At 39.6% G+C, this 24962-nt stretch overlaps 5 protein-coding genes across 6 annotated transcripts; all 5 read right to left on the bottom strand.

The window, feature by feature from the left end:
• Positions 1-1645: 1645 nt before the first annotated feature.
• Positions 1646-7977, bottom strand: LOC146912715 (uncharacterized). 2 transcript variants are annotated; one of them, XM_085722213.1, is made up of 10 exons: positions 7808-7977; positions 6180-6309; positions 5426-5564; positions 5124-5336; positions 4780-4918; positions 2961-3111; positions 2751-2860; positions 2576-2673; positions 2359-2428; positions 1646-1991 (listed from the first exon to the last, which is right to left on the bottom strand). In XM_085722213.1, exons 1-10 carry the CDS (start codon positions 7898-7900, stop codon positions 1902-1904), a joined length of 1233 nt encoding a protein of 410 aa, XP_085578339.1. In that variant the 5' UTR covers positions 7901-7977; the 3' UTR covers positions 1646-1901. The 2 variants fall into 2 exon arrangements, with proteins under 2 accessions (XP_085578339.1, XP_085578338.1); XM_085722212.1 differs by having other exon boundaries at positions 2359-2673.
• A 1381-nt stretch (positions 7978-9358) lies between these two features.
• Positions 9359-14153, bottom strand: LOC146912714 (protein SPIRAL1-like 3). Its single transcript, XM_085722209.1, has 3 exons — positions 14099-14153; positions 12458-12823; positions 9359-9565 (listed from the first exon to the last, which is right to left on the bottom strand). Exons 2-3 carry the CDS (start codon positions 12788-12790, stop codon positions 9479-9481), a joined length of 420 nt encoding a protein of 139 aa, XP_085578335.1. The 5' UTR covers positions 12791-12823; positions 14099-14153; the 3' UTR covers positions 9359-9478.
• A 5152-nt stretch (positions 14154-19305) lies between these two features.
• On the bottom strand, positions 19306-19841 carry LOC146912713 (uncharacterized). The gene is made up of 2 exons (XM_085720770.1): positions 19745-19841; positions 19306-19613 (listed from the first exon to the last, which is right to left on the bottom strand). The coding sequence occupies exons 1-2, from the start codon at positions 19839-19841 to the stop codon at positions 19306-19308; spliced, it is 405 nt and encodes a 134-aa protein (XP_085576896.1).
• Positions 19842-20137: 296 nt separating this feature from the next.
• LOC146912712 (uncharacterized) lies at positions 20138-21364 on the bottom strand. Its single transcript, XM_085720769.1, has one exon. It carries the CDS (start codon positions 21362-21364, stop codon positions 20138-20140), a length of 1227 nt encoding a protein of 408 aa, XP_085576895.1.
• Positions 21365-21499: 135 nt separating this feature from the next.
• LOC146912711 (uncharacterized) lies at positions 21500-24535 on the bottom strand. Its single transcript, XM_085720768.1, has one exon. It carries the CDS (start codon positions 24533-24535, stop codon positions 21500-21502), a length of 3036 nt encoding a protein of 1011 aa, XP_085576894.1.
• Between the last annotated feature and the right edge of the window lie 427 nt (positions 24536-24962).

Raw genomic sequence — 24962 nt, 5'->3', positions numbered from 1 at the left:
TTTTTGTTGACTTTCAACGGGGTGATTTACATGTTTCGGATTATATATTCCAGAATCTCTCTAACATTTTCGGATTATATAATCCGGACCCATATTTTAATAACTGGTATCATCATCCATCAGGGTGAATGGATTGCAAAAATACACTAATGGATCCGGATTATATTTTCCGGATTCAGTTCGGATTATATAATCCGGATTATGGGTATTTTGGAAGAAAAAAAATAGGACGCGCGAGGAAAGGCATGGGGTGGGAAAAGTAACTCCCTAGGATAAATTCGGGCGAGAGATTAAAACTCATCTTATGTGTTAAACAGGTTCTACAATAGTGATTAATCATGACCTACTAAACAGTGGGGATTCCCAACATAGTAAAAAAACATTATTCTACTTTTTCAGTTGAGAGATGAGAACTCATCATATGTGCTAGACAGGTTCTGCGATAGTGAAGATTCTGTGCTTATTACATGCTAAAAAAAACAATATTCTACTTTTAGCAATACCCTTTCAACTTAGTCGTGATAATATTAACTTCAACCATATTGTTAATGTAATTGGTCGACATTATCCATAAATATTTGCTTCAACTTTTGACTTCGTACATAAGATTAGCTACTGATCGTTACTAGGGGTGTAATTTCCCGGAGCTGAAGAAGAAAAAGATGGAGTAAACATTACGTAGTATTTGTTTTTGCTGTGAAATTTCTCTGAACGTATTTTCATCTTGGAGCAACAATGTATGGCTTCTCAATTTCTAGTGTGTATTTGCTCAGCCTCTATAAGCAGCTTTTACCCCAGTCACGACTATGACACTGTTAGCCACCACTCAGTACATACAGTAGAAACGCTTTAAATTAATACTCGGTAAATTAATAAACTCTCTAAAATAATAAATTTGTCCGGTCCCGACTTAGGCCAATGTAAAAAATTGAAAAACTCGATAAAATAATAAGATAATAATTTTTTGGGAGATCCCTTTATAATTTTCGGTCCAAAGAAAATCATAAATTAATAAATAATTCATAGAAATTGAAAAAAAAAAATATTACTAATTTATTGTACTTCAAAAGTCATTATTGATTTCCTTGATTTCCAATGCATATGAACACAGTAGTTACTAATTTACGTTGAGTCTTAAGGTTCGCTGCAACGTAATTCTAAGAGGCATAGACTGATTTTCCTTTTTGTTTGGTATGTACAGTATAATTACTTAAAAACTCTTTAAATTAATAATTATTAATTTATCGATAAATTAATAACTCTCTAAATTAATAAATTTCTCCAGTCCTGACAATATTAGTTTATAGAGTTTTAACTGTAGTTGAAGTCAGATTGCTCAGCTTTTTCATACACAGCACATTTCAGTATCAGAATGCTGCCTCCCATGTTTTCTCAAATACCTCTTCTGTGCGGCTTCTTCCTTGGCGGCTTCATTCAACTAGTTTATGCTGCCCTAATTGTGAATTGGAGTTGAAGGTAGTATAAAATTATAAATGTCCCACATTTACCAAAATAATTGCAATCAAGGAAAGATTTTATGGTGGGGCCTTGCCTTCCGAGAACTGGTTTATTTAATTCTTTTTCATGTTCACTATTTTTCTACTCATTTTTAATTCTGTTTCCATACACTGCATGATAATATATCTTCAGTGAACACAAAACCAAATGGTTCCACAGTTCATTATAAAATATACTTGAAGCAAATTCCAATCAAAAATTTAAAATGGCTTCTCTCCTAAAGTTAGTAGTACAATTAGAGTCTACAGCCAAAAACTAAAATGTAAATATAGTAAACAGAACAAAATTACAATCTCTTCCTTACTCTCTCTCTCTAAGATTTAAAAAAATTCGACTTGGATATAATCGAGATCCTTGACAAAATGCTTCAGATGATCAAGTCCTCAGCGAACTGCCAAACCTTGGGCTGCCTGGGACCCATCTTCCGATACTTTGTTGGCCTGAATGGTACTGATCACATTTGAAATATTTCCCTACAAATAGAGCAAAAAATGAACATATAAGTAACTCGGTTGAAACAAAGGAATTTCAATCTGACTGAACACAAGACCAAACTGTTATTAAGTGCACAGGAACTATCATCATCTAGAACAAGTCCTCGAATCAGCAGTATAAAAAGTGTGTACGACAGGCATAAAAATTGCATTCAGGAATGGTTTCAGAACCAAGTAATTAGCTCCTGAATATATTCAACTTAACCTCATTTAATTTAATTGTTATATATGTGGTAAAATTTATTTTTCGAAAATACCTGTATTATAGGGATCGCATCACTAAACATTTCTATGCATAAAATATCAAATTTATAATTCCGGGAATTATAGATGAGAAATTATTTACCCTCCAAGTCGCTAGCTTTGTTCTCAGTGTTTGCCATTGATGCTGACCAAACACCCGATCAGTGTGATGACTGCACATATCAACACTTGCATTAAATTGTGTATAATATTTTAAAACTAGAATCGAATCTCCGAAGAAAAAAAATGCTACAGCCATAAGGTGCATGTCTACATGCCCTATAGCCAGAAAAAAGGCTAGAAATTGAGATATAACATACCTAACAAGGACAACTTGATTCATTTGGTCCATCTTACAGTCAATTAACTTTGCAGTTATAGCTTTAAACACCCATAGTTCAACTTCATCATCATTGATCTGAAACGGAGTTGCAACGTTAGAATTATGCTAGGAAATATGCAAATACAAAACATACAGAGTAAATTGAAATTTACCTGAAGTGTGTCCCTGATAAGTTCATAAGGAATTTGGCCAGATCCATCAGAGCTGAGATCAACCAATGACATCAATCTCATTTTTGCAATGCATTCTTCATGCACAAGGCCTAAACAACATTATTTCATCAAAACATTTAGATAGAAACACAGCGAAAGAGCTCTGTAAATATAACCAATGATAACCAATTGTGCATGAACAGTATTTACCATAGTCATTCAATAAGGTGGAATTTGCAGTGTGATACTCTAAGTATGCATCAAGCCTCTGAGTAAGAAAAATCTTGAGAAGCTGATATAACAGAGCATATTTGGCATCATTCTCCAGTTGCCCAACAGCAGGCATGTCCAGTAAATCACACTACAACATGAAAACAAAATACAAATTTATGAATGCTCTAGAGAATATTCAACACTGCAAGACAAAAATTATATACAATAGCAGACTTCGTCATCTAAGCAAGGTAGTCAAACTCGAGATGTTCCTCAGAATTTGAATAATACTAATATTAAATATTCATCATTAAAAAAAATACATTATTTAGATATTTGATTTATAACATTTCCCACTTGCCGATTTTAAAGATTAAGATAAACCATAGTCACATAATTCGCTGGTTGAGTGGCGAACCGCGAATTGGTACGCGCGAACCGATTCGCGGTTCTTTTGCGTATTGGTTCCCGCAGATTCGTGAAGGAATTCGCGGAAATCAGCGAACCCATAGAACCTGCAAAAACGACCATCGCAAGAGTGAGGTGGAGCACTGTGAGTGTAGGAATTTTGTCTGTGAGTGAAGAAACTAGAAGGCGGCGGACAGAGTTTCACAGTTTTTAGGAAGAAGATGATGAAACTGGATCAAAGAGGCGGAAGGAAGAAGACGATGCTGAAATGAAGTTAGGGTTTCTTGGGCTTGGGTTGGCTTGCTGGACTATATTAATATTGGGCTTTTGCTTGGGTTAATGAAGCTGGACTATATTAATATTGGCACTCTATTTTTTACTTAATCAACGTTGTAGTTTCTATTGAATGGTGGTGCTAAAGTTGGAATAAAAAGTTCTTTGACAATTTAAAATATAAATTTATCATTTTTTTTATCTACATTTTAAAATACTAATTGTTATTTTTTGTTTATGTTATGAAATTATGTTTGTCAAAGTTGAATTTTATTTATGATATCAATTTTTTTAATCATATTTTTGTTTATTTAATTATTATTTTTCATAACGTATCGGTTAATATATTAGAACGTACCGAAGCTCTATACTCTCATACGTATCGAATTCTTCTCATGTAGCGTACCGCGTACCAGAGCGAATTGCGAATTATGTGACTATGAGATAAACACAAATGCAAATTCACAAATGTCGCAATTATGAACATTTCTCAATATTTGCTTTATCCTGAGTCATAAATAAGGCAGCAAGGTATGCAACGCATTATTATGATTACTAGCGAGGTCATGGCTTCATGTCACACAATGGACCATTCCTAGTCTCTCTTATGGCCTCACTCTAGGCATCAAATAAAACTGCCAAATAAAGCACACTGCTTTCAATGTTCTCGTGAAGTTGAGTCACAAAAAGAAAGAGGTTGGAGTCGCAGAGACTGCAACGGAAAGAACTGGAAAAGATGTGTCGCAAAGGAAGAGACGCGGCAGGTAAAAGTGGCTGTCTGAGAATTGTAATCATTGAAGATGATTTTGCAACTCGGATTTTAAATTTTCACAGCGATTCCACTGGTTCGGAATCTCTCACCAAAACAATCATAAAGATGGCAATTCCAAAGTATATAAAATACAAGTTTGACTGCCATGTCTATAAGAGAAAAATAGATATCCCAAGATGATAGACGGTCCAAAAGGCAAACAGAAGTTCTAAACTAAGTTGCAGATAACAACATGAAAGTCGCCTTATCATCTTTTGAGAAGATATTATGTTTTCCAGCTGCGACTAATAACTATGATTGAATGTAAGGGACGGAAACAATAATTTCATGCAATAGTTTAATCCTCATTTTTACACAAGTTACCTGAAATACGTCAGGTGCCTTCACAAAATCAACAATTGCACGCACAGCTTCCTCCTTAGCTTCACTCAAAACATGCGCCTCTTCTCCAGAAAAAGTAGCAAGATAATTGGTGAGGAACTTGAAAGAATCCTTTGACATGCTGAGATAAAAAAAAAAATGCAACAGTAATTAATATTTTTTAACACTGAAGAACAGAGATTGTGTTGTGGATATATGACTACTGGCCGAATGGATGGTGAGCCCGATGACAATAAACTTATGTTATATTCTTATTCCTACTCCAAAGAGAAGTAAAAACAAAATATACTAAATTAACTGTACAAGGATTAAACTATGTGCTATACCTTTTGTTTTCCTTCAAAACATTAGAGATGGTGAGAAACAGCTCTCTCTGTTCTGGTGTCCCAATTTTCCACTCTTTCAAGAAGCTATCAATCTTTTTGAATGAAGGTATAATGTATTCTGTGACTTTTCCATCAACAGCCAAATTCAATGCCTTCATGTAGACATAAAACTGGCAGTATGGAGTCTCCAAAAGATTATACAAATTGATCAAACTGCAAAGAAAGAAGATTTATTAATAAAATAAGTAGTCACAGTGGTAAGCATTTTCAAAATTTCAAAACCAAGTAGGATGTAATATTACATCTTCAATCGCACCGCAGGCTTTTCATTTGGCTGCTGAACTAATTTTGCAGTTATAACTTTCACAATCTCCATGACTTCATCTGGATTCTCAGTCTTCGTAACAAGATTGCAGATAATAGTGAAGATGGACTCTACATCTGGTATAACAAATAACAGATATTGTAAGCACGGTGACATTCTGCCCAAAAAATTCATCACTCATAATATCATGCCAATCAATTATCTGTGAAACATCAAATTGGATTTCTAACTAGAAAGTGAAAAATGTGCTACAGAATAAATGCCACAGATACAACATCATCAAGCAGCAAAACAACTGAGGAAATATCACATAGCATGTTATCATAAATGCTAAATTCAACCAAACTATCAGAACTGGATAATAAATTCTGGCTAAAATCAGATGATCATAAGACATGTTTACTTTACACCAATTTACTATGGCATGTTAGAAATCCACCATTGATGAATGTGGATAAAGCTTGAACATAGTGAAAGATGAGAGAGTAAAGATTGTAACTGAATCTGTAACTATTTTGTATTCCTCAATTGTTACTGAATACAAAGGGTTCACTAGTGTATATAGGACAGCTGGCTTACACAGATTTGCCAGCTGTACGCAGTTCAATAAAGCTAGCTTAAGACTAATTGATATAAGCTTAAGTTCTACTACTTAACAATATTAAGACAGCTTGGTCTATATCTCTAATATGGCAAAGTAGTACATGTATCAAGCAAGAAGAACATCCTACCTTTTTCAGAAATTTTTGAGAAAATCAATTCAGCGGAAGTAATCATCAATGATGCCAGCTCCAACCACTTTCCCATAGCAATGAATTCTTCAGTCTCCAAGCAAAGTCTGCTAACTTGAGGCTCAGCAACCTAACAAACCAAGATAATACTAATAAATTCACAAATGACAAAGCAATAAATCAAAACAAAAACATAATCATCCGCTCACAAATAACATCAATTCATGATTAATGATTTTACATAGCATACATACAAAAACTACTCTAACATTTGCTTTGTTTCCTTCAACTTTTCCCATGCCCTCTCTAGCATCAACGACACCCCCACCCCAAAAAAATAAAAGCCCATTCCAAAAAAATTCCAACCCAACCACTGTTGCATCATTCCTCTCTTCTGTCATCCAACCTTCAATTGAATCTATCAACAACATCCAAGTCTTAACCTACTAAGTGGGGTCGGCTACATTGATCAAACGACGCGGCAATGCTTTATCATGTACCATATTCCTATCCAACTCATTAATCTCTGAATCTTTAGCAATAGTTTCTCTTATAATTTTCTAGGTCTTCCTTTGCCTCTAGTGATTTGACTACCCTCCGCGTTAAGTACTCTACTTCCTACATAATCCACGTGTCTTCTCTTTATATGCCCAAACAACCTAAGCCCAGTTTCCACCATCTAGTCTTATTATAGGTGCTACTCAAACTCTCTCTCTAATGTTGCCATTTCTAATCCTATCACTTCAAGTCTTACCACGCATTTGGCAATAATACAAAAGAAAGAAAAAGGAAGAAAAAAAATTAATCAAAAATTTGATCTGTTTCCTTCAACTTTCACATTCCCTAAGCCACAAACAACACAGCATCATCCCTCCTCACAACAACCGCCGCCGCCACCCCCAACAAAAAAATTAGACCATTTCAAACCCAATTACTGTTTATCATTCTAACTTTCCAATTGAATCTGACAATTAGATAATATTTTTTAACAGACGCCTTAATTTTATTTTAAAAAAAAAAAAAAAAAAAAAAAAAAAAAAAAAAAACTAAACTTTCGCCATAGCACAACAAACACATTTCTGATTTCCATCATACACAACACACACCGAACACAATTACACTCAATCCAACACCAAAAACAATCAAATTAAGAAAATTACCAAACCATTTACATTCACTTGTATAGATTTTCGTAATCAGAGCCACCACCCAACAAAAAAAAAAACATTTCAATCATTTCCAACCCAGCCACTGTTGCATTGCATCATTCCACTCTTCCATCCAACCTTCCAATTGAATCTATATAATATTTTCTGAACATCTCAAATTGGTATCAGAAATTTCTAGAACAAATTCTAAAAAACACACTTGATTCAATTAAAAAAATGCAAATTTCACCATATCACAAACACAATTTTCATTTTCACTCATACACAACGCAAATTGATTACAAACACATTCAATCTAAAATCTCATCATAACACAAACACATTTTCCAATTTCACTTATATACAACACAAATTGAACAGAAACACATTCAATCTAACCCCAAAACCATCCAAATCCCCAAAATCAAGAAACCCTAAAAATGATAGATTTGGGAATGGGATGTTACGATGTTACGTTACCTCGGGACCAGCATCAGCCCAGGCAAGCTCAGAGGCGAATCGGACAACGGAAAGAGCGGCGTCTTCTTCGGAAGTAGGAACCACCGTCGTCATGGTTGTTTGTGCGGCGAGATTCGAAACGCTAACAATCTCGCACAGCACAGAAATTTCACAGACAGTGTATAGTAGCTGAAAACCCTAGCTTCTTATTCTTTCGTTATTTAAACTATGCTACAAGTGATAATAGTGAAAATGTTTGGACTTAAATATAAATATTTTGTGGCATGTTAGAATCTTGAATTAAAATTATTTTAATTAAGTCTCTCTACTTTTAGAAATTGACAATTAATCCCCTCATGAACTTTTTTTTTTTTTATATTTGAAATAAAAGAGGGCGGAAATTCAAAGAAAAAACTATATTATATCATCCGGTCACTATCATAAGCAAAAATTTACATTTTAGATTCTTTAATAAATGAACCTAAAATGTAAATTTTTGCTTATAACAGTGACTAAACGGTGTACATGTATTTGGTCTTTAAATTGAGAACCTGGAAAAAAAATTATATTCGGATTGTGCCAAACAATTCATTTTATGTTGAATTTATTAATCGCACGAACTTAATTGTTTGTTGTTATATAGTTGGTACTTTGAACTCGTGTAATAACATCTACAAGTTTCAGATCAATTGAAAAAAAATGTCGAAATTGTTAGATCGGATGTGGTGATCGAAACTCGAACCTCGTCCCTTTCAATTGTTTATGTAAGTTTCAATGGTTATTTGTCATTTCATCTATTACCAAAAAAAAAATCTCATGTGATAAAAACACTCACGCATTTAGAAAATATAATAAAATAAAATACATTTCTTTTAATAAATTTATATCTTTTTTTTTAAGGAATAAATTTATATCTTTTATAATTGATCTTCGTAAAATTTTGATTTTCTTTTTATTGAAACTGAAGTGGTTAATATTTTGATACACCAAGTGGAAAAGTGATTTCTTTTTTTTTTTTTCTTTTTACATGGTTAATATTAAAGTGATTTTCTTTTTCTAAGGTTCCATTATTTCATTCATGCTGAATTATTAACTACATCTCATTAACCAAAGGAACGGTTGGATATGCCGAATTGCAATGAAAATTATTTTTTCCCTCATTCAATTTTACTAGCAACTAATAGTAAAGATTTCATGCAAGATCACAAAAACTCATACAATATAGTCATTAGGGAGAATATTTTCCTTCAAATTAGAAAGATATATAAGATTGCAAAACATACAATATGATAAATGATAAGTTACTGAAACCGAGTGTCCGAGTCAACATTATGATTTTTTTTACCAACAACATTATGATATTAAACACACAAATAATTATAAAAGAATAATTCTGAGTCACTAAAGCTCATACATACAATGCAAATTCATTGACAGAAACCATGAATCAGCTTAGTTCCTTAAGCCATTCCAACACTGTCAAAGGTTCACTTGCACAAGAAAGATAAAAGAACAATTGCACAGAACAATAGGCCAATGAACCAGCTTAGTTCCATTAAGCCATTACAACACTGTCAAAGGTTCACTTGCACAAGAAACAACTCCAATGTTCTAAACACAATGCGACAATACCATCTACTTTACACATGGTAGATTTGAATGAGAAGCATTTTTTACAGTCACGCTGATGAATTAGTTACTACCAGGAGGACCGCCAAAGAGATAGCCTAAGGAAGATCCGCCACCGGGGGCCGCGTGAACCTTGGTAGATGGTCGATCCTGCACTCAAAATGAAACCATGATTAAGAATAATTCCTCATATCATACAAAAGCCTATAACCAAATCTAGTGCGTAATATGGAAAAAAGAAGTACAGTAAGTCATACCCCTGCATTATCAAATGCCTATGCTAAATTCTACTCCCTCCGTCCCTATATCTAACCACCCATTTGACTTTATTTTTGTCCCTAAATCTAAACCCCTTTTCAAATTACTAGATGCATTTATTATTTTTTCCTAAACATACCCCTAATTAATACTACTAACTTATCTTGAAATTTAAAAAGTCAAATTTAATACATATACAAACAAAGGACAATATGGTAATATTAACACACAAAACAGACATAATAATTACACTGACAACTTTTCTTAAGAAATGTGAAAAAAGCAAAGGGGGGTTACATTAAGGGACGGAGGGACTATTATTTCATTCATGCTGAACAACATGCGGTTATATTATTTCATTCATGCTGAATACTATAAGTACATTGCACGATCAAATGCCTATGCTAAATTCATTTCTTTCTTTTCATTCAACCCTTCGGTTTCCAGAGAGAAAGAGACCTAATTAATCCAGGGTTTGGTCAGAGAGGTAAGTAAGTCTGACCAAAAATTATTCCAACTAAGTATCAAACTCAGGTAGTACCCAAATGATTCGACCTTAGATGAAACACAATAAATACTTGCGCGCCCAACTGCTTGGTTCTATACTTAATACACTTAATCACTCAACTACAATATGTGTTTCTGTTAATAAAAAAGTCAGGATCAAACACATAGACTTTCATCGTCTGAAAAGCATTATGAAAATGATTAATGAAGAAAGATTCTATTGAAAGCCACTGTAAAAATTAAAATATGTAGTTGCTACATTGCAAACTACAAAGAGACAGAAGTAGCACGATTTTTCTTCGGTATGCATCATAGTATTCATAACCCAAATGACAAATCAGATTTCAAGCTCATGCACTCAATACAAAAAAAATGAGGACAGATGAAAGAAGGTTAAATTAGAAGAGGGGTGCAGCGGAAGGAAGGTTAATTATTAAGATTGATATTTGCATTATGTTATCTGTCAATCAGAATCCAATAATTCAGATCAAGGTAACTACAAATTTAAACATAATCCACACATGATAACCAAGAAAAACTAAGAAATCATGTATGAAGTTCAAGTTATATCATTGTTGTTGGAAATTCCGCCTTAATTGCAGTCCGCCCCTAGTCGCCTAAATTGCGACCTTTGGTTAGCCTTCATTGCAGCCTCCAACACCTTCATTGTGTTGGCTTTGAGGGGGTGGATTTAGTCCCACATCGGATAGATATCACTCTTGAGAAGAGTTTATAAAGAGGAGGCAATCCTCACCTTACAAGCCGGTTTTGTAAGGATGAGTTAGGCCCCAAATTTCAACAATTGTCATATGGATATGGAAGAAAGGAATATCTGGTACTCCAGATAACTCATGTAATAATACTATTATAACTCATAATCATGTTACTCCAGCATTGTTGAGAATTATATGGTTTTCTTCCTAGCGAAAGGGAAAGGAATTCTTCCTAGCGAAAGGGAAAGGAACCATGCTTATGTAGTTGGGTCACGGCATTGTAGTTTTCACTAGAACTTTGTGATGTAATACTATTATAACTCATAATCATTTTTACTTACTTTATGAGCTTGTTTTACGTCTACTGATGTAAAAATCTCAGTGTTGTCAAATCGCAATTGTCCCACGATACACTATTTAGTAGAAAGTGTTGTGGATATGGAAGAAAGGAATATCTGGTACTCCAGATAACTCATGTAATAATACTATTATAACTCATAATCATGTTACTCCAGCATTGTTGAGAATTATATGGTTTTCTTCCTAGCGAAAGGGAAAGGAATTCTTCCTAGCGAAAGGGAAAGGAACCATGCTTATGTAGTTGGGCCACGGCATTGTAGTTTTCACTAGAACTTTGTGATGTAATACTATTATAACTCATAATCATTTTTACTTACTTTATGAGCTTGTTTTACGTCTACTGATGTAAAAATCTCAGTGTTGTCAAATCGCAATTGTCCCACGATACACTATTTAGTAGAAAGTGTTGTCAAGTCGTAGCTAGAGCAGCTTTCTAGTACTGTAGCAAAACGGAATTTGAACTGATCGCTATATTTCGCGATTGACAACACTGATGAAGTTTTCAAGTATTTCCTAGGCTAAGTTAAGTGGCAGCAATATTTGGAACAGAGATCAAGGATGCCAATTATGCACTACAATTAAAAAAAGGGTAAAATATGCTTTTCGTCCCTGCAATTATAGGTCATTTGAATTTTCGTCCCTAAGCTTACTAATCCTCCCATTTTGTCCCTGTAAAAGTTAATCACTTGAAATTTCGTCTCTCTCCCATTTTAATCACTGCCACGTCAGCAATTTACCAAAATGGCATGGGGAATTGACGAAAATACCCCTGGCTTATTTTTTTTTCCTTAAAAAAAATTTCAAAATTTTGAAAATTCTTTTTTTAAATTAAAAAAATCTGAAAAAATAATTAAAAATCATAAAAAATTTCGGAAAAAAAATGTTAAAATTAAAACTGAAAAAACTGAAATTTTTCGGAGAAAAAATCGTAAAAAAAAATTCGGGAAAAAACAGGGAAAAAAAATTTTGAAGGAAAAAAAACAAGCCAGGGGTATTTTCGTCAATTCCCATGCCATTTTGGTAATTTGCTGACGTGGCAGTGATTAAAAGGGGAGAGGGACGAAATGTCAAGTGATTAACTTTTACAGGGACGAAATGGGAGGATTAGTAAGCTCAGGGACGAAAATTCAAATGACCTATAATTGCAGGGACGAAAAGCATATTTTACCCTTAAAAAAAATGGAAAAAGTTTCAAGGGCCATACAGTGAGGAAGTTGCCACAGTTTTGCCCATCAGCGCGATGGTAGTTGTTCTTGAGACACCCAGGAATTCCAGCTGGAGTTTCCTTATCAATTGGCGGTGAAGCAACCCTAGCAGGTGAAGCAACCTTAGCTGGTGAAGCAACAGCAGCTGGTGAAGCAACGCTAGCTGGTGAAGCAACGCTAGCTGGCGAAGCAACGCTAGCATTTTGTGCTCTCCCGCCGTTTAAAGGTTCACCTTGAGTATTTGTACGTTGAACATTGTTGGTAGTCTCTCCAGTGCCAAAGAGATATCCCAAGGAACTCTGACCGCCACCGCAACTGACTCCACGACCCATTTCCTGTCGAGTTCAAAGTTTGCGTGACAAAACCTACACAGCATCATCACATTTTTTCATGAGAAAATTAACATCCAGCATTCGTGAAATGGCGAATAGATAACCTTAAAAGTAGCAAACAGAACCAACCAAGAGCCGTCAAAACTTGACAGAAAGTAATAACTAACCAAAATGTTTATGCTCAATGTATTAAGTTGATTATTATCGTGGGACAGAGATAAAATTTCAAGTTTTATACATCATCCATCTTTTTTCATAAAACTATAAGACTCTTCAACCAGAGAAAATTTGACAAGTAAATGAAAAGTCTGCGAATGGGAAAAACATAGTTTTGGGCATACAGAGGCGATCACTATGATTGAAATGGTATTCAAGTCAATGCTGTCAATTGTGGATCATGGAAAATATCGGTTTAATCAAATTCTGCAACACAACAGTACTACAGTGCTGCTATAGCTGTTATTTGACAATATTTTGTACTAAATAATTTATTATGGAACAATAATGATTTGTCCAAAGTAATCATAATTGTGAAAATAGGCACTGTTCCTGTTTCTTCTATCTTACAAAGTAATCAAAATTTCATCTCATTGAATCTCTTTTAGTTCCATCGACGGACACTACTTTGTGTACAGATCTAGTGAAACAAAATCAGTCCATACTTTTCATCAGATCTGCAATGCTCAAATTGCAGAGACTCAAGTCAACATCATGCAAAAAGGACATAACAAGCTAAATTAAATGAGATGCTAAATCTCATAACAAGTTTAACACCCCATCAACAAATTCAAGCTAAAGAATCCAACTTTAGGTAAAAAAAAAATTATATGTTTGGCTTAACACTCAAGTTCTTGGAGGAACGGAGCGGTAATCCAGATTTCGATTGTGGGGTAAGTAAAGTCTGATCAAGTATAATTCTAGCCAGGAATTGAACTCGGGTTCTCCAGATCGATAAATTTAGATAATTTAAGCATGAAAAACACATACAAGAAAGCATGCAACAACAGTGATCCTAAAATCTCATTTGAAAAATCCCAATTCACAACCATCCCTCCAAAATAAATTAATAAAATTAACAAATTTAATCAGAAAAAAGTTAAACCCCACCATTAAAATAATTGACAAAAATTAATCCAAACAGACACAAAAAAGAACATCATGAGTCAATTAAAGACAGTAACATAGTACAGTAGAAAACAACAAATGAAACATTATTAACAATGAAAACACACAAGTGTAATTGAGTAGCTCATGGTATAGATCTACATTGAAAACGAATAAAGGAAATGAGATCTAAAGTTTCTGTACCTTGTTTGAGCAATGAAGTCGGTGACTTGAGAATTGAACTACACCACTATGTAACAGTTACGTTAAAAGTAGATATACTATTTATTAAGGAGCCAATATTTTTTGAAAATATAAATATTCAATCAGTTTTTTTTTAACATCAAAGTTTCAAATTGTGCTGATATATTTTAAAAATTTTAGATCCGTAAAATAATAAATATCATTGAAACTCACACGTAAAGATGGAGGATTCGGAATTCAAACTTCGGATACGATGTTGGTCTAACAATATCGACATTTTGACCAGTTGAGTTAGGACATATGAACTATTTTTTATGTTTATAAATTAGTGGCTATGTGATTTTCAATTATTCAAATTTAAAGTTATCATAATTAAGCAATTAAATTATGTGGTTAATGAATTCCATCAAATAACCAAACATTCAAAAAAAACAGAATTTAACTTTCAGATGAAACGATTTTTTATCGAATTATACTAACATCACGACTGAACTTCGGAGGGTTAACATATTCCGATTAAGATACGGTTTGTTTTAGATCGGATGACCGGATTAAATGCATTACCCTAATCTATGAACACCCTTGCTCAACACAAATCCAATTGGGTTGTGAAAGAGGCTCAATCAGCTGAGCTGGCGTTGGGGTCTACATCTATGTCATGGATGGACAAGGGTCCATATTCCATAATGGCTCTCACGTGCACCATCTTTGGTTTGGTATATGTTCATATTTGGCTGTTTTTGGCACGATGAGTTGCATTGCATTTCTTAGTCACTTTGCCTTAGTTACAAGCAACTAATGGAATTGGATTCAAAAAAGCAAAAGGTATTGTACCACTATGCTAGCTTTATCAAGAGATTATTGCAAGGTGGTGTTTGAAACTTGATTGAATTTGTTCAAATCTAATATTCAAACTGTACTTGCAGAAAAGTACGGTAAGGAATACTAGGATTCTAGGGTTTGGACTGATGATTAGATACCTTGAGACTGTTCTCAAGAGTGTTATTTATAGCCTGTTTATGGGTTTGGGCTTCGGTTGCTTGGTTTCCAAGCAACCGGGGTATTAGCGTACTTTCCATGATTTTGGAGGGTTCTAGAGACTAAGTGAGGCGGCGCCCTCATGGAAGACGCGCCTGGGCCTGTGGCCCTTCTGGGGGGCGCCCAGGTCCTTATGAAGGGATTTTCCTTCTGGAGTGCGCCCAGGCCCTTACGGAGGGCGCCCAGGTCTTTGCGAAGGGATCTTTAGCCTTTAGGAATATTATGACGGTCCACAGCCCCCCAAGCACGAATCTTGGAACAAGGCGAAGTGATGATGTCATGACCGATGTTAGCTTTTGGCGGACGTCCGTTGTGGGCGCTTACTGATTTACGCGTAGGGGCTTGCTTGAAGTTTCGGCGAGGCTCTCTGTGGGGCGATCAACGTTAGCTCGCCTTCTGAACGTTTCGTATTCCCCTCGTCCCCGATGATCGCCACGTGTCAGGATCCCAGGGCGTTGTTCCACTCAATCGTTCCAGACACGCTTCCCGAGGCGACCTTACCTTTTAAAGGACGTGTTTGGCTTTTCACTTGTTTTCATTTCTTTGCTTCGTTTACGGTGATAAAGCTTCCTGCTTCTAACTCTCTTCGGACTTAAGCGGCTTCAGCAGATCTTTCTATTCTTCCTTCACAGGTATTCTTCAATTCCTTAACCCTTCTCAAACTTTACTTTATTTGTTGCGCTTCGTGAGAGTTCGGATTTTAGGTATGGTGTTGATTAGGGAGTGCGATGAGAAAGGGAGGTTGATTCGACCCATTGATCCAGTTGAGAAAAACCGTTTGAGGAAGGAATGCTTGAAACATGCCACAGGTCCCGATGGGATAATAAACTGGGATACTTACTATGATGGTTTATTCGGGGAGGAGTTGTTTAGTGATTTATCTAGTGAGTCTAGCGCCAATTCGGGTAGCGATAGTGATTGTGTGTTTTTGTCTGCCACTTCAGGGCCGAATCATAAGGAGGACGAGTGCCAGGAGATTCGTCCGTTTCAGGCTTCTTTAGAGTTGGTTGGAGACAAAAACGCTTTTAGGTCAACAGAAATGGCCTCATTTGCCGAGGAGGTAAGGTTGGAAGAGTCTTTGTTCGTGGATGTTTCTGCTCTTGACAGCTTCAGGAGTAAGTTTAACATTTCTGCGACTAAAAGGGAGGAGGACGTGGTTTTGTTGTCCTGCGATCCTGACGAGCGCGCGTGTGACCAAGAGATGATGGGAGAGGGTGACGAGTCCTACTTCGTCTATACCGCGTTTTTGGAGGAGTTTGGCGTAAAAATTCCTTTCACGCCCTTTGAGATGGATGTCTTGAGGCTCCTCAACGTGGCGCCCACTCAAATACGCCCTAACAGTTGGGCTTTTGTGCGCGCCTTCGAGGTTCTGTGCAAGTCCCTGGGTTTCGAGCCTTCGGTGGGCGTGTTCTTCCACTTCTATGGGACAAAAGATGTTAACAAGGGTACGTGGATCTCTATTTCGGCCCATTCTGGAAAAAGGCTTTTTCCTACTTATGCATGTAACTTTAAGAAAGAGTGGCGAGATACGTTTGTTAGGGTACAGGGTGCACCGGAATGTTCTATCTCTTCTGTGTTGGTGAATGGAGTACCTAAGTTTCCGCTTAGGTGGACTAGCACTCCTTTGGTTGTGAAAGGATACGCTCGTGAGGCCATGTCGCCCTATGAGCGTGCTCTCGTGGATTTTTTGGAGGAGGCCCCTTTACTTAATATTCATGAGCTGTTAAACAGGGAGGGCGACATGGTTCGTCTGAATGCTTATTTACGTGAGTGTTCTCTTAATTCCTTATGTTGGGCTCCGTTCGAAGATTGATCATATGTTTTTACTCACTGGTTGTATTTGATTTTTTTTTTTTTTCAGAGGAGATGTTGCCCCTAACTGGAGCCGAGATGAGGAAGTATCTCGCCGAGGTCGAGAAGAACAAAAACCCGGATGGCTATGTGTCCAGCAGCCCGGCGGGTGTCTCCTTGAGGAAGCTAAAACGCAAAGAGCCTTCCGGAAAGGGCGAGGTCGGGGTCATAGAGGTGGATGATCTGGAGAGCGTTGGCATGGCTCAGAATGTTGTTGCTGTTGAATCCCCTTCATCGAAGAAGGCGAGGACGTCCCGAGGTGCTAAGGGTGTTGGAGGTCGCCCTCCGTCTGGGAAGGAAGTTGGTGGGACGTCGCTGAACGATGAAGTTATGGAGTCCTTCTGGCATTCTGAGTTCGACATTCGTCGGTATGCTTTTTCCTTTTGGTCGTCTTCTAGTCGATTTTCTTCATTTTTCTGAGAGTTGACTCATTACGCTGTTAATGTCCGGTGCCCTGCAGGTACATGAGAGAACAAGTGCCTTTTGCAAAGGTTGATGTTGAAGCTGGGGTGAAGGCCAAGTGTAGTGACTTGGTTGCTGATATTGGTACTGCTGCTTTGAGGACTATGTTGCTCACCCATTGTCTGGAGGTGAAGCAGGATCTAGTGGAGAAGAAATATAAAGACGCTGCTGAGGATGTTGAGAAGTGGAAACACAAGTCCACTGGGCTAGATGGCCGCCTGAAGGAGGCGTTGAGGGACAAGAAGGCCGCCGAAGACGCTCTGGAAGAGATGAAGAAAGCCAAAGAGGCCGCAGAGGCGGCGAGGGATGAGACTAAATCCGCTTTAGAGAAGTCGGAGGCGGCCGTGGATGAAGGGAGGCGAGCTCTTGCGATTTATTTTAATGATGGCTTTAGGCGTGCTAAGGAGCAGGCGCTTTTCTTCAACCCTGAGGCCAAACTGGAAGAGCTTGATCCTTTTAAGGTGATCATTGATGGCGAGTTTGTTGATGATGAGTGATTCCTGCCAGTCCTGATCGTTTTTGTGTTTTTTGCTTTAAATTATGGCGGCTTACTACAGCGCCCTTGCGAACAATTTAATGTTGGCTTTTCTTTTGGATTTTGTACGAATCTCTTTGGTTTTATATTTATGATGCATTTTGATCACATTATCGCACTTGTATGAGCCTGCCGTTTGTTTTTACTTTATTGTCTTTACGTTGCGCGAATGCGTCCTAGCTTTTTTGAGGTTTCGTGATTGTCAAATTTACTTAGAACTTTTCTAAGGTTAATCGTTACATTGATCATAATTATGCGAGCCCTTATTTTGGGCGACTATCGAAGTCTTTCCAGTATTGATGTAATTATCTACGTCAGAGCCCTTCCAGGGTTGACGGAACTTTCAGTCGAACCCCACCAGAGCCCTTACAGGGTTGGCGTTTTTGGGCGAGCATCAGAGCCCTTACAGGGTTGAAGTTAATTATCTACGTCAGAGCCCTTCCAGGGTTGACGGAACTTTCAGTCGAACCCCGCCAGAGCCCTTCCAGGGTTGACGGAACTTTCAGTCGAACCCCACCAGAGCCCTTACAGGGTTGGCGTTTTTGGGCGAGCATCAGAGCCCTTACAGGGTTGAAGTTAATTATCTACGTCAGAGCCCTTCCAGGGTTGACGGAACTTTCAGTCGAACCCCGCCAGAGCCCTTACAGGGTTGGCGTTTTGGGCGAGCATCAGAGCCCTTACAGGGTTGAAGTTATTTATCTACGTCAGAGCCCTTCCAGGGTTGACGGAACTTTCAGTCGAACCCCGCCAGAGCCCTTACAGGGTTGGCGTTTTGGGTGAGCATCAGAGCCCTTACAGGGTTGAAGTTAATTATCTACGTCAGAGCCCTTCCAGGGTTGACGGAACTTTCAGTCGAACCCCGCCAGAGCCCTTACAGGGTTGGCGTTTTTGGGCGAGCATCAGAGCCCTTACAGGGTTGAAGTTAATTATCTACGTCAGAGCCCTTCCAGGGTTGACGGAACTTTCAGTCGAACCCCGCCAGAGCCCTTACAGGGTTGGCGTTTTTGGGCGAGCATCAGAGCCCTTACAGGGTTGAAGTTAATAATCTACGTCAGAGCCCTTCCAGGGTTGACGGAACTGGCGAGCCTGCGTATAAATTTTTGACAATAACATTTCATGCAACAGTAGGAGCTAGTAACATTTGGAAAAAAGGAGAGGGTGCCTCGTTAAAAACCCCTGCCCTTGCAGGGGAAAAGAGTGCTACCCTAACCCTCTGTTTATTCAATTTATTCAAAGGAATCATAAGTCATAATGGTGGTCTTTAGGCCAGCCTTATTCAAAAAGATGACAAATTACGAAAAAAGGAAGGAAAAGTGAAAAATCAACTGTAATAGTGGCGTAGATTAGCTATATTCCAAGTGCGGGGGATAGCTTCTCCGCTCAGTTCTTCCAACTTGTAAGCTCCATGGGAACATTTCTCTCGAACTCGATATGGGCCTTCCCAATTGGGGAACAATTTTCCCATCCTTGTAGGGGCTACCACTTGCTTTAACACGAGGTCGCCTTCTTTCATCTCTCTGTGCGCCACCTTTGAGTTGTAGCGGCGGGCTGCTCGTTGTTTGGCGGCAAATTCTCTTATGTGAGCTTGCTCTCTCACCTCGTCGATCACATCCATGCTTACAGCGAGACCTGTCTCATTAGCTTTTCAAAGAAATAACCCATGAATATATATGGTGGGGTTGCAAGAAGTAAAACTATAAAAAGGAAATCTGTGTGCCTGCGAAACAAAAAGTTAGAAGCATAAATATAAGACTTGATACCTTCTTCAGAAAAGGTATCTCTCCGCCAAGTGGGGGTATCAATTTCTACTGGGAGCATGGCGTCTGTGCCGTAAACCATCGTAAATGGCGTTTCCATTGTCGAAGAGTGTGGTGTAGTGTGGTAAGACCATAGTACCTGTGCTTATTTTGACCGGGGCGACGTTTATACGTGTGGAACATTGTATTGGAAGTGTGAAGAAATTGAATTGAAAATGAAAATTAAATTGACCATGTCCTTACCTCGTGGAGTTGTTCCGCCCAGAGACTCTTGGCGGCCTCCAACTTCTTTTTGATGCCGTTGAGGATGACCTTGTTGGCTGACTCGGCCTGCCAATTAGCTTGCGGGTGTATTACTGATACGAACTTTGTCTGTATTCCTAGGTGCTTACAGAATTATACCACGGATGAGCTCGCGAATTGGGTCCCATTGTCAGATACTATGAATTTGGGTAGACCGAAACGGCAGATGATTTTCTTCCAGTAAAACTTTTTGACTCTCTCAGCTGTTATTTTGGCGACGGCTTCTGCTTCAATCCATTTAGCAAAGTAATCGACTCCCACTATGAGGAACTTCAGTTGTCCTGGGGCGAGAGGAAAGGGTCCTACGATGTCAACCGCCCATTTATGGAAAGGCCAAGGGGAGTATACTGAAGTAAGTTCTACTGCTGGGGCGTGCTTTTTATCAGAGAATCTTTGGCATTTATCACATTTTTTGACGAAGTCTGAGCTGTCTTGGAGCATAGTGGGCCAGTAATATCCTGCGCGAAGGAGCTTTGCAGCTAGAGCTCGCCCTCCTATGTGGCTGCCGCACACGCCTTCATGAACCTCAAGAAGCACCAGGTGGGTCTCGCTCTCCGCTAGACAACGCAACAGGGGGCTTGTTCGACCACGCTTGTAGAGTTTTCCTGAGATGATAGTGAACTTTGAAGCCCTCTTTCTGACTATCTGCTCTTCGTCTTTGTTCTTGGGTGTAAAAGAGCCGGTTAGATACCTGAGTATTGGCTCCATCCAGCTAACACCTTCTTCGACGATGTGGTGAACTGTTTCAACGTTGGTATTGGGCGCTGAGATTACCTCTTGGATGACGGTTCTGTTGTTGCCCGGACGTTTGGTGCTGGCGAGCTTTGCCAGTATATCTGCTCTGGAGTTCTGTTCCCGGGGCACGTAGATAGCTTCAAAGAAAACGAATCTTTTGGCTAGGGCTCGCACCTTCCCCAGATATTTGGTGAGTTGAGGGTCTTTCGTCTGGTATTCGCTCGTAATTTGGCTTGTTATGAGCTGAGAATCACTTTTTGCTCGTAAGTTTTCAGCCCCCATTTCCTGCGCCAATGTCATGCCGGCGATTAGAGCTTCGTATTCTGCCTGATTGTTGCTTGCTTTGAATTCAAACCTGAGGGATTGTTCTATGATAATATCGTCGGGACCTTCCAGGATAACGCCCGCGCCACTTCCTTTCAAGTTGGAGGAACCGTCAACAGATAAAAGCCATACAAATGGGACCTCCTCTGGGGGCGGGGAGGTGAGTTTTACCACGAAATCTGCTAGGACTTGGGACTTTATGCTTCCTCTTGGTACGAACTGGATGTCGTACTCTGATAGTTCTACGGACCAGGCGACCATCCTTCCTGCCAGGTCCGGTTTCCCAAGCACTTGTCTGATGGGATAGTCTGTTTTTACCACTATCCTGTGACTTTGGAAATACGGACGCAGTTTCCTTGCTGTGACGACTACGGCCAGAGCCAGGCGCTCTAACTTCTAGTAGCGCAGCTCGGCGCCTTTGAACACTCTGCTGACGAAGTAGATCGGATTTTCTCCTTCTTCTGAATCTTCGACCAATACCGTACTCATAGCATTTGTGGAGATCGCCAAGTATAGAAAGAGGATGGAGTCTGGGTTTGGTCGCTGAAGGATTGGCGGGCTAGATAAAAACTTTTTTACTTGTTGAAAGGCATCCTCACACTCTGGTGTCCACTCGAATTTTTCCTTCCTTCTAATTGAAGCGAAGAAGGAGAAAGCTTTGTCGCCGGCGCAAGACAAGAAGCGGGACAGGGCAGCCAGCCTTCCTGTCAACTGTTGGACTTCCTTTATGTTGGACGGGCTTCTCATGTTGATGATCGCCTGACACTTATCTGGATTTGCTTTGATACCCCGCCTAGTTAAGAGAAAACCTAGGAATTTCCCAGCCTGCACTCCGAAAGAACATTTTGATGGGTTTAATCGTATCCGGTACTTCCTTACTTGCCCTAAGATTTCTTCCAAATCTTCTGTGTGGCTTCCTCCTTCCTTTGTTTTTGCTACCAGATCGTCGATGTACACTTCCAGGTTACGTCCAATCTGTTGTGTGAAAGCGGTGTCCATAGACCTCTGGAAAGTGGCTCCAGCGTTTTTTAGGCCGAAAGACATGACTTCATAGTGGTAGTTCTTGGTGTTAGTCATGAAGGCTGTTTTGGGGGCGTCTAAAGGGTCCATTCGTATTTGGTTGTAACCAGAGTAGGCGTCCATGAAGCTCAAGGTGTTGTAGCCTGAGGCACTGTCAATCAGATGGTCAATGTTTGGGAGCGGGTAAGGATCTTTTGGGCATGCGGAGTTCAGATCCGTATAATCCACGCACATCCTCCACTTCCCGTTCGCCTTCTTTACCAGGACGGTATTGGCCAGCCATGTTGGGTACTTTATTTCGCTGATGAAGCGGGCGTCTACTAATTTCCGCACTTCGTCGTCCACGGCTTTCCTTCTTTCCTCGCCCATCTTCCTTTTCCGTTGCACTACCGGTTTCACTCCAGGCTTAACTGACAAATGGTGACAGGCGATGTCGGGGTCCATTCCTGGCATTTCAGATGGGTGCCAGGCAAAGAGATCCAGGTTTCTCCGTAGTAAATCGACGAGGGCGATCTCTTCCTTCTGGTTTAGAGACGTGCCGATCTTAGTTGTCTGATGTGCTTCTGGACCAATAGATACTTCCTTCAAGTCTTCGATGGGCTCGAGGCGCTCTTGTTGGAAGTCTTCTCTAGGATCGAGGTCTATCATGTTGACCTCGTGAGTTTCTTCATTACTAGATTTCTTCCTTGTCTTCTGTAGTCTCAGGCTATTGTGGTAGCATTCTCTGGCGGTTTTCTGGTCGCCTCGAATGGTTCCGATCTTTCCGTTATCCAGGGGATACTTCATGACCAAGAACTTTGTAGATAGGAAACCCCCCAAAAAGTTGAAGGCTGGACGACCAATGATAATGTTGTAAGAGCTCGGCGAGTTCACGACGAGGTACCTTACTCGGATGGTTTTTGAATGAGAGCCGCTCCCGAACGTTGTTTTGAGTGTGATGTAACCTCTTACGTGTACCTGTTCGCCTGTAAAACCTGCCAGGGTTCCCTTGAAAGGATGTAGCAGTTCCGGGTCCAATCCCATTCGATCGAATGTATCGTAATATAGGATGTCTGCCGAACTTCCTGGGTCAATTAATACTCTCTTCACATCCCACTTGAATATTTGCAAAGTAATGACCATGGGGTCGTCGTCGTGCGGTATGACGTCTTGGAAATCTCTGGCAGTGAAAGAGATGTCAGGTTCACGCCCAGAGTTTGGGGTTTCGTATTCTTGGCACAACATCACCTGCCTGACGTATTTCTTTCGTGATGAATTGGACTCTCCGCCATCGGAGAAACCGCCCGAAATGGTGTTGAGCGTGTGTCTCTTTCCTTCGCTCCCTTCATCTTTTTTTCTTTCCATCTTGTGTTCGCTCTCGCCCTTCCTGTCCTGAGTGTATCCTCTTAATTTTCCATTCTGTATCAGCTTCTCTATTTCTTGTCGTAGGTGTATGCATGAGTCAGTGTCATGTCCCCGTATTCGGTGGTACTTGCACCATTTGTTTTTGTCTTTTCCCATGACCTCGTATCGTGGCGGAGGCGGGTCCGGGATCAATTTGGCTTCATAGACTTCCTTCAAAATGCGCTCCGGTTTTGTGTTGAGAGGGGTGAATTCCTCCGGACGCGGGTAGGGCCTGTAATTAGGTCTTCGGTAAGGAGTGCGATCCCTACTAGATGATGGTTGGTAAGGTCGCCGCTCCGAGTTGGACGTTCGTTCCTTGGCGTCTCTCGCCCTCTTCTCAGCGTTGCTCTCTTCTCCCTTTATGTAACAATCTGCCCTTGCGATTATTTCCTCCATGGAATCAGCGGGCTTTTGAGCGAGTGATTCATTGAACTGTCCTGCCTTCAAACCGTTCTGGAAGGCGCCCACAAAAACCTCTTGGTTAGGATTGATGACCTTTATGGTCGTATCGTTGAATCTCGCTAGATAGTCTTGCAGGGACTCATTGTGTCCTTGGCGAACATTGAAAAGGCTGGTTGCGGGTACTTTGCGATGGCGACTGGCAGAGAATTGTTGGATGAGTTTCCTCGTCATGTCCGGGTAGCTGGTGACAGAGAAACGAGGGAGGTTCATGTACCATCGTAATGCGGCCTCAGAAAAAGTACCCGCCAGTAATTTGCACTTGAGGGAGTCGGGGGCTCCGACTACGGACATACGAGTGTTGAAAGCTGTCACGTGCTCCATAGGGTCGCTCTTCCCGTCGAAGACGGAGAGATGGGGTGGTTTGAAGTTCTCTGGAACCGGCGCTCCCCAGATCTCGGCGGACAGAGGCTGCAGCTCTGGATCGTCCATCTCGCCGTGGTGGGATTCCTCTTTTTCCTCCAGTTGTTTCTGTTGTATGTTCTCCATCGAAGCCTGTAAGGCGTCGTTACGATCCTGTAATTGAGCGAGTTGAGTTCGCATGGATTCTAACTCTTCGGCTGTCGCCATGATGAAAGTCTTTTCTCTAAATCGTACGTGAGGTGCGATTTAGGTTTTTAAAGGAAAAGGGGTTTCCAAGTCGTAAGGTGGTCTTACGATTCAGAGGTCTGGTTTTAAGTTTTCCAAATCTCACGATTTGCGATCTAGAAACGTGGTCAAGGCTAGTTTTACCTTTTCCCACAGACGGCGCCAACTGTACTTGCAGAAAAGTACGGTAAGGAATACTAGGATTCTAGGGTTTGGACTGATGATTAGATACCTTGAGACTGCTCTCAAGAGTGTTATTTATAGCCTGTTTATGGGTTTGGGCTTCGGTTGCTTGGTTTCCAAGCAACCGGGGTATTAGCGTACTTTCCATGATTTTGGAGGGTTCTAGAGACTAAGTGAGGCGGCGCCCTCATGGAAGACGCGTCTGGGCCTGTGGCCCTTCTGGGGG

This window comes from Medicago sativa, chromosome 6 (assembly GCF_051527215.1).
Source record: "Medicago sativa cultivar Bolivia chromosome 6, Bolivia_mono, whole genome shotgun sequence".
Classification (NCBI taxonomy): Eukaryota; Viridiplantae; Streptophyta; class Magnoliopsida; order Fabales; family Fabaceae; genus Medicago; species Medicago sativa.
Note: the sequence above shows the minus strand (reverse complement) of the source record. Positions and strands in the feature narration are given on the sequence as shown.